This window comes from Antrostomus carolinensis, unplaced genomic scaffold, assembly GCF_000700745.2.
Source record: "Antrostomus carolinensis isolate BGI_N321 unplaced genomic scaffold, ASM70074v2 scaffold29747, whole genome shotgun sequence".
Lineage (NCBI taxonomy): Eukaryota > Metazoa > Chordata > Aves > Caprimulgiformes > Caprimulgidae > Antrostomus > Antrostomus carolinensis.
Genome location: NW_010327115.1, coordinates 29,058 through 37,821, shown reverse-complemented (window position 1 = coordinate 37,821; position 8,764 = coordinate 29,058). Strand labels below are relative to the sequence as shown.

Below are 8,764 nucleotides of genomic sequence, written 5' to 3'. Positions count from 1 at the left end.
CTCTACTCTCGGAGGGTGGGGGGTCTGCAGGGTGCAGCTGAGGGGGCTGCAGCCCCCCTTTTGGTGCTGTTCCCAGCAGGAGGGGAGGGGGCAGCCCAGCCACCTGGGTCCCTTCCCCAGCCCGGCTCACTCGTGTTGGGTGGCCCAGGGGCAGGGGACAGTGATTTCACTCCATCTCAGGGGAGACAGACAGAGTGTAACGGGGGGCCAGGGCATGCTCGTAAAGGGGTTCAGTCCATTGTCACCCACTCCGGGGATGGGCTGCAAGACCCCACATATGCCCCCAGCAGGCATGGGAAGCCCAGGGTCAGGTCAGCTTATCTGGGGGAGTAATGCAGGCTTGGGGTTTGGGGACAGGGACCCCGCTGTGCCAGTGCAGGCTGACCATACTGGTCCTGCTGCCAGTCCACTGACTGCCCACTTGTGTGCTGAGTTCCCCTGTGCTCAGCCCATTGCCTGTGCAATAACTGAGGGGTTCACAAAGCTTTCCTGCGGGGTGTTTCAGCCCCTGCTAAGGCGGAGGGTGCCTAAAAAGAGGGGTTATGGCACAGGGGGGGCAGGAGGACAAAAGCCAGGCATGACCAAGAGCATCCTGCGGGCTCAGCTCCTCTCGACTGGCTGCCTCCAGTGGGGAAAGAGCCCCTTGTCTGCAGGATCAGCTGCTCCACTGCGCTTGTCTGGACAGTGATGGAGGTAAAAAGGGCTTGTGACTCTTGCAAAGTGATGGGGAAAGGAAAGGGGTGCCTGGCTCGAGAACGGCTTCCCAAGAGGAGCGGGAACAAAAGTGTGGAGCAGCCTGTCCAGCCTCCCACCAGCCCCATGACTCCTTGGACCATGGTGGGGTCTGGGCTCTGTCTGCCAGGCTGCCAGGGAAAAAGGATGAAACCTGATGGGTCTGGTGTCAGTATCCCTGTCCCAGCAGAGGATGTTCAGCGTCTTGGGCTGGGAGCTGTTTGAGGAGCCTGGTAGGAGTTGGGGAGCCCCAGGATGGGAAGGATGTGGCTGTGGGGCTGGAGATTAGAGGTGCTGGGCCCCACCCTCCGCTGCACATCACACAGCACTACGCTCAGGCCAAGCCAGCTGGGAACCAGAGGGATGGGAGACACTCCCTGCATTGGTAACACACGTCCTCCCTCCTTGCAGGCCAAGATGGCTCCTCAAATCTAGCCAGGGAGGCCAGAGCAGTGCCGGAGATCCCTGTCCAGGTGATGGTGGGACCAGGACAGAGGAGCTGCTGCAAAGATGTCTGAAGCCAAGACCCTGAGGTTCTCTTGCCTCGTGCTTTCCTTGCTCTCCTTGCACTGGGCTTCGCTCCAGCTGGGCCAGGCTTTTCCCAGCACCTCTGACTACCTCCAGCGAGGCTGGCAGCGGCTGCTGGAGGAAGGGGAGGGCTGTGCCAAGTGCCGTCAGGAGGAGTGCCCGGCGCCGCGCGGGTGCCTGGCTGGCACGGTGCGGGATGCCTGCGACTGCTGCTGGGAGTGTGCCAACCTGGAGGGACAGATCTGTGACCTGGACAACACCAACCACTTCTACGGCAAGTGCGGGGAGCACCTGGAGTGCCGTCTGGATGCCGGAGACCTGCAGCATGGAGAGGTGCCCGAGCCCCAGTGCGTTTGCCTCTCCCACCTGGCTCTCTGTGGCTCCGATGGCAAAACCTATGCCCAGATTTGCAGGTTCCTGGAGGTTGCCCGTGCCCATCCCGACGCCAACCTCACGGTGGCCCATGAGGGGCCCTGCGAGTCAGGTAGTGCCCTGGGAGTGGCTGTGCGGGCAGCGGGACAGAGGTTCGTACGTCTTGGGAAGGGACAAGCGAGGGGGTCTGGCTTAACTATTTCACCTGGCAGCAAATCTACAGCATCCATAGGGACAGGGCAGCTCCAGGGTCTGGGTAAGGGATACCCACCCTCCAGGGTCCCTCTCCCTCAGTCCCCCCAGCTCTGCTGCTCCAGGGCAGCCCCTGCAGATCCGGTGCCTGGGGAGGTCTGGGAGCAGCTTTGCCAAGTGGGAGCAGGGTTTATGGGAAGCAACAAATCCTGCTGGAACAGATATGGAAGTTCCAGGGAATTGTTAGCGAATTCTTGGCGGCAGTGCTGGATTCATGCTGGCCCAGCAATCCCGAGAAATGCAAATGGAAACCTGGGTCTGTTTGACTTGCCTACCCGATTTCCATCTCCTGTTCAAAACCCAGCAGGAGACTGGGGAAACAGGCAGTGGTGGGGAGGCTGTGCCCCAGCCTGCCCAGTCCACACATGTCACCCAGTTCTGTCACCACAGCCCAGGGGGCATCAGGGTTGACTTAATTTTCTGTAGATCATCATGTCCTTGAATTTTTCCCCCAGGTATATTTGGAGGTAGAGGCCTCCCCTTGACCTCTGGTTCATGCTATGGGCCAGATCCTGGAGCAGGTGTCTGTAGGAAGGGTGGTCCTCACTCCATCCCTCTAGGGAAGGGATGTGGGACCTGCAGGTATTGACTCTGTACAGCAGCTGGGGACCTGCTCACTTCCTTAAATCACTGGCACAAGCCTGGTGCCAGAGCAGAGGCCTCGTTTGGCTGGAAGCTCATCTACCTCACTCGTCCCCACCAGCCTCAGGCTGGAAGAGTGCTCCCCGGCCTTTCCCTAGCAGGAGTTGTGTACCCCAATTGCACAGGAGAGCTTTGCATTGTAGTGTTGCTGTTATTGAACTGTTCCTGCTGCCCATGTGTCCCTGAGCATCACTGCGCAGGCAGGGAAAGTGAGGCCAGGAGGGATGGCAACCTCCAGGGGCTGAGGGGGCTGGGGCGGGAGCCCCCAGTCCTGGCTGTGAGGGGGGACCGTGTCCTGGGGCAAGGTGAGGGTCTGCTATGCGTGGGAGTGGAGACAGGCATGGGAAGGGTCCCAGCAGCTCTACGTGAGCCAAATGCTCCCACCACAGGTGGGACTAGCTCAGACCAGCCCAGGAGAGCCCTTTGGACCTCCCAAAGGTGGGACCTCATCTAAGCCCATCCTGCTCTCTTGTGCCCCCTCACTAGAGCCACAGATCACCTCTCCTCCCTACGACACGTGGAATGTCACCGGGCAGGATGTCATTTTTGGCTGTGAGGTCTTCGCCTACCCCATGGCGTCCATCGAGTGGAGGAAGGATGGCATGGAGATGCTGCTGCCTGGAGATGACCCCCACATCTCTGTCCAGGTAAGTGGTGTGCCTGGGACACTGGGTATGCCCCATGGGGTGACCCAGCCTGTTCCAGAGCTTGTGGGCAACCAGACCTGAGGATGGTCATTCTCTGGGGATGGGCAAACCTGGCTGCCTGGGGATGAGAAGGGGTGACAGGAGCCTGCACACCATGAGGACTGTCTGAGCCAGGGCTAATGTTTCAGTGGTAGGAGTTATCAGCATAGCTCTCTTCTGCAGTTTTCTCTAGTAGTTTTTGAACTTAGGAATATTTTTTAGGACCCGCAGAGTCCTGTAGCAGGGAGTTTCCCACCTCTCTGCCTTTAGTTTTCTCTGCCTGCTGGTTTCACTAGCAGCCCCACCCGCAGGGCTGGAGGAAAAGACCTCCTGAGGCCCCTTTGAGCCTGGGTTATCTTATCCCACCAGCAGACTCGGGGCAGTCCCTGCCCTTTTCTGCCCATCACTCCAAGCAAGGGTCCCCTTCCAGAGCTGGCAGGCGCAGGGATCAGCATCCTGCCTGTGGCCAGCCCCAAATATAGTGCCCAGCCGAGTGTACCCAGCTATTAGAGGGTGTGGGCAGAGGTGCAGGGGCCATGCCCTGCAGCCAGGCACTGGTGGGGAGGAAACCGTGCTGGGGTAGATGGGGGAGCCAGGGGAGCAGATGGGACCCAGCACCGTTGTGGGGTGATGTGCTGGTTCCCCTCCATCTTTCTGACCTTCCTGCCACCCCGTAGCCTGTCGCAGGATCTGGCCAAGGACCTTCATCCCAAGCAGGGCTACCCTGCCTGGCTGGAGGAGACTCAGCTGTCCTCCACCCCTGGCCACCGCACCATAATAGCAGCCTGCAAACACAGCTGCAGCCCAGCTGGGTCAGGAAAAGGTTATTTCTTGCTGGGGACAAACAGAAAATAGCAGGGTTGGTGCCAGAGCAGTCCTGGGACCTCCCTGCCTGCCAAAATGGGGGACTTGGAGCTCCTCTGAACCATCCTGGGCTGGCTGTCCCCATGGTACAGATACACCCTTGCTTCTGCCACCTTACAAAACACCGACCCCAGCATCCTCCCGCTGTTTGGGGACTGTGATGACACTGAGGGCACAGCTGCAGTCCAGGGTGCATCTGTAAGGTCCTGCCCAAAGCAGAGCTCCCAGGCCCTCCCAGGAGCAAGAAGATACCCATTCCAGCCACCTCCCTGGGTAGTGGGAAGAGGTGAGACCTGCATCTAGGTGGTCTGCACCTGCCCCCAGTGTGGTGCTTAGGCGGGGATGCAAAGAGTTTTCCTGGGCTTGTATCCTCCTCCCCATCCATCCCAGCTTCATGTGGGGCTTTCCTGGCTTCAGTGCTAACCAAAATCCCCCTGCCTTGCAGTTCAGAGGTGGCCCCCAGAAGTACGAAGTGACAGGCTGGCTCCAGATCCAGGGTGTGCGGGTGACGGATGAAGGCACCTACCGCTGCTTTGCCAGGAACAGAGTCGGGGAGGTGGTGGCATTAGCCAGCCTGACCGTCTTCACACCAGGTGAGCAGTGTGTCCTTGTCCCCATGCTCTCATGGGGACAAAGGAAGGGATGTTTGGGCAGGATGCACTGCTACGGTGGGAGCTGCCAGTGCACTGGGCCGTGCTGGGGATGCCCCAGCACGCTGCTGTGCATGGTTTGGCTTTGGTCCCAGTGGGGCAGGGGACAGGCACTGAGGGGGCAATGTCACATTGTCTCTGTGCTGCCGTTTCAGACCAGCTCAACCTGACAGGCTTTTCCCTGCCGAAGCCCCGCACAACACCTGAGGACTACGGGGAGAGCGAGGAGGACTATTACTAGCCCAGAGATGGGATGTCTGGCTGCAGAGATCACCTTGCCCACAGTGGCCCTTCCCAGGAGTGGGTGACATCTCTGGAGCAAGCACCCCCCAGCCCGGAACTCCTTCTCTGAACACTCCTGGCACTGCAGCCTCTTTTCTGGGGTGGGGGACAGGGTGACACAACCCTTTGCTGGAGGTTGTTTGGGGAAGGGACACTGGCTGGCTGGTGACACAGGGCTGAGACCAGGAGCAGCTCTGCCTGGGGCAGGGAGGGTCTGTCCTCTGGCACCGAGTGGGGATGCGGTGGCAAGTGGGGCACTGCAGGGACAGCCACTCTGTGTGTGACGAGGACCTGGTGCTGGGAGTGGTACCAGCCTCCCCCCCCGGGAGAGGGAAGCCAGGGCAGGGGCGTCTCAGCCCAGTGCAAAGCATTTTGGGGAAGTCGAAGCAGAGGGCTGGGACCTGGCTGTGACACCCAATGTGTCACCCCCATGGCCAATCTGTCACCCCCTTGGCCAATCTGTGTCTCCCAAGGCAGGGACAGCCAGACTTCTCCCCAGGACCATGGAATTTGCTACCACAACATCCTTCTTTCCCAGTTTGTTTTTAAGCAGAAAAGTAGTGATTTGAGGAAACCAGACACCTGTGGTTTTCAATGCTATCTTTGCTCCCCTGGACAACGTTGGCTGAACCACCCATGTGGTCAGAAAGCCTGTGGCCTTTTTTGACCAACTTTGTGTTTTCCCTTCCAAGCAGCTCTTTACTTTGCCATTTCAGTTAATGTTACTTAAAATATACTTGTAGGTCAAAGCCAACACAGACCAGGTGACTCTCCTGTATCCACAAGGATTATTCTGCGGGTGAGGGAGGGTGCAAACATTGTGGCTGCTACCTTGTCTGTTGTGGGTGTGCTTGGGTTGAGGAGCCCTCCTGCCCATCCTGGTGATCACAGCTGGTCCTGGTGTGGGTCCTGCCCCTCTCCCCCCACATGGGGATGCGGATCCCCAGCAGACCATCCCCTGTGCAGTGGGGATGCATAAGGCTGGCTCTTTGCACCCCCATCAGTTTGGATCTCATCCTACTTCTGCCCATCCTCAGCCCAGGGTCCTATGCCCCATGGCACCGGGGTCTCCGCTCAGGTGACCACAGCCCTGCCAGCATGGAGTGGGCAGAGCAGCTCTGTGCCTGGCTGGGGAAGGACAGGGAGGCTCCTTTTTCCATTGGAAAGGCTCAATTTTTTTTAAGAAAACCCACCTGCCTTCCAGAGCTGGAGATTTAGAGCAAATTGTCATTTTGGGGGAGGGTGGGAAGGAAGCCCAGAGCTACACTGTGCTGCTCCATGCCCAGAGAGAGCTGGTAGGACCCCTTCCCACGGGCATCCTGGGGCTGAGCTCACACTCAAGGGGGGCTTTGCCACCCCCGAACCAGCAGCATTTACATGGCTTTTGAGACTTGAAACCTCCCCGTGGACCAAACCACTTCTGGTTACTCAGTCCCAGCTCCAGGGAGGTCCAGAGCTGCGGCAGGGAGCCAGACCCCGGGAGCAAGGAGTTGGCCTGTCCCCAGGCAGGAGCAGGCAGGATGTGACGAGGCTGGTGGCTCAGGTGCCGTGCTGCTCTCCTTTCCTTGTTTTTTCTTTTCCTTTCTTCCTCTTTCTCTTGAGAGCTGGCTCAGACAATGCAATTACGGCATCGAAACCTGAACAAGCAAATAAAAGGGATTTGTCTGGGGTTGGCAGTGGAGAAAAATTCCTGCAGCCAGTGAGGCTGGGCCAGGTCCGGCCCCTGCACTGCAGCCTGACAGGGCACAGCCGGCAGTGCTGGCTGGCGTGCCCGCTGCCTGCCTGCTGGGCTGCCTGCCTGCCTGCTGGGCTGCCTGTTCTCTCTGGCATCAAACCCCTTCTCAGCTGGGGAAATGCAAAAACCACCTGTGCCTCAGTTTCTCCTTCCACCTAACAGCACAATAGCATCCTCCTGAGGCTGCTACATCAGAGTTAGAGAACGTTCAGTAGGGACCAGGGACAGATAAAAAGCCATTGGCTTTTATTTTGCTTTTTTTGGGTGCAAAACTTGCTTTTGGAGAAGCCAAAGTGTTTTCATTCATCCTGATCCCCTCCCTGTTTCGCACACAAATCAGATGGTGGAACTGGGCCATGTTCAGGGTGAGGCTGCCGTGGGGAAACCTGAGAGCATCCCAGCACTTCGGCAGGCGTGAGCTGCTCGCAGGGCTCCCTGCCGGTGCCCGGGGCTGGCCCCCAGCCAGAGCTGCCATGCCAACCCTCCCCAGGGCCAGGTTCCCCCCACCTGAACCGGCACAAATGCAGGTCATGCTGGATGTAGGTGCAGTGTTGGACTGGCTGGGAGGGGGTTGCATGGGTCAGACCCCCATCCCTGACTCTCTGTGTGCTCCGTGGGGTGATGCCTTGCCTGGGCATGGGTGGCATCTGCATTTTGGCCTCAGTCCTTGCCACCCTCAGCTCTGCACCTGGTCCCTGTGGTACCCTCCAGGTACCTGGCAGAGGATGGTGTCAGCTCCGGCTCCTGCCCTGCAGGGAGGGCAGCAGGGACATGGTGGCTGAGAGAGAGAGGAGCTTAAGCAAGAGCCCTTGGCCAAAATTAACCAAACTGGGGGCTGAATCTCCCAGTTTCCCCAGGTCCCAGTGAGGGAAAGGGCTGTCTGCCTCACAGGCTGGCAGCTCAGTCGATACTGGGGCTCCCCAGGGGTATGGAGGGGGTTGATGTCCCCCTGCCCTGGCTCCCAGCCTTGCCATTTCCAGCCACTTAAAAATTAAAGGAGTCGATATTGCTGCATGGCTGGAATCGGTCACTGCCACAGAGCTTAATTTGGGTTATTTGTTGGCTCTAAAAATATTTGGTCAGTTCTGCTGATGGCTGCTCAGATGCTTCCCACAGCCCCCGCCCTGAGGAGAGGGTCTCCCCGGGCTCTGACAGTGGCAGATGCTTTGCTTGGCTCCGGCCCTCTGAAGGGTCCTGGGGACCTGGCCAAATGTGCTGTTAGTGTGGGGACAGAGAGTGTGCCCCAACAGTGTGCAGCACTGAATCCCTTTGCTGGCTGGGTTTTGGGCGGTTGCTTTCTGGGGGTGGTGGAGGTGGAGGGGGCGGGGGGCCACCCAGCTGCCTGTGCTCAGAGCAGCAGCTTGACCCAGATGTTGGGCTGATGTCACGGACAGGGTCAGCTGGACTGGGAAATGCTAACGTGGCCACTGGCCCTGGGCATACACTGGCCCCAGCACCTCCCAGCGGCCCAGGGTGAGCAGGGTGCAGGTACCTCTCCAGGCACTGAAGGTCACCGCAAGGCTGAGAACAAAGAAAGGGGGGCTCATCCTGTTGGCACCTGAAAGACCCTGAAGACACACACTAATGGAGCTGAAACCATGTGGTTAAAAACCCACTGGACCCCAGTCTCTGCAGAGACACGCACAGGACTGGCACTGCCCTGCCACCATCAAGCATTTCAGCTACCCCTTTTGTGTACTCCCAGCTCTGGGTGCTAGGGGGGAAATACAGATAAAAACCCTCCAAAGCAGCTGCTTTCTGCCCCAAACCTGTGGTTCATGTTGCACTTAGCCCCTGCTGCAGGCTGCTAACAGGACCTCATCTCTTCCCACTGCTCCAGCCTCCCATGCAGGGACGACATCCATGTCCCCAGATGTCTCCCAGAACCACTGTGGGCCAGGAGGCCACTGAGGTGGTTGGTGGCTGACCCAGTGGTGAAACCAGGGTGCCCTGCTTCCAGAACAGCCGACCTGACACCCGCGGTGCCTCCCCCATCCTTGCATCCCCCGTGCTGCCCAGAG

At 59.0% G+C, this 8,764-nt stretch overlaps 1 protein-coding gene across 1 annotated transcript; it reads left to right on the top strand.

Moving 5' to 3' along the window:
• Positions 1-1,143: 1,143 nt before the first annotated feature.
• On the top strand, positions 1,144-4,967 carry LOC104527964 (kazal-type serine protease inhibitor domain-containing protein 1). Its single transcript, XM_010171825.1, has 4 exons — positions 1,144-1,744; positions 3,013-3,173; positions 4,522-4,669; positions 4,882-4,967. Exons 1-4 carry the CDS (start codon positions 1,243-1,245, stop codon positions 4,965-4,967), a joined length of 897 nt encoding a protein of 298 aa, XP_010170127.1. The 5' UTR covers positions 1,144-1,242.
• The last annotated feature ends 3,797 nt before the right edge of the window (positions 4,968-8,764 follow it).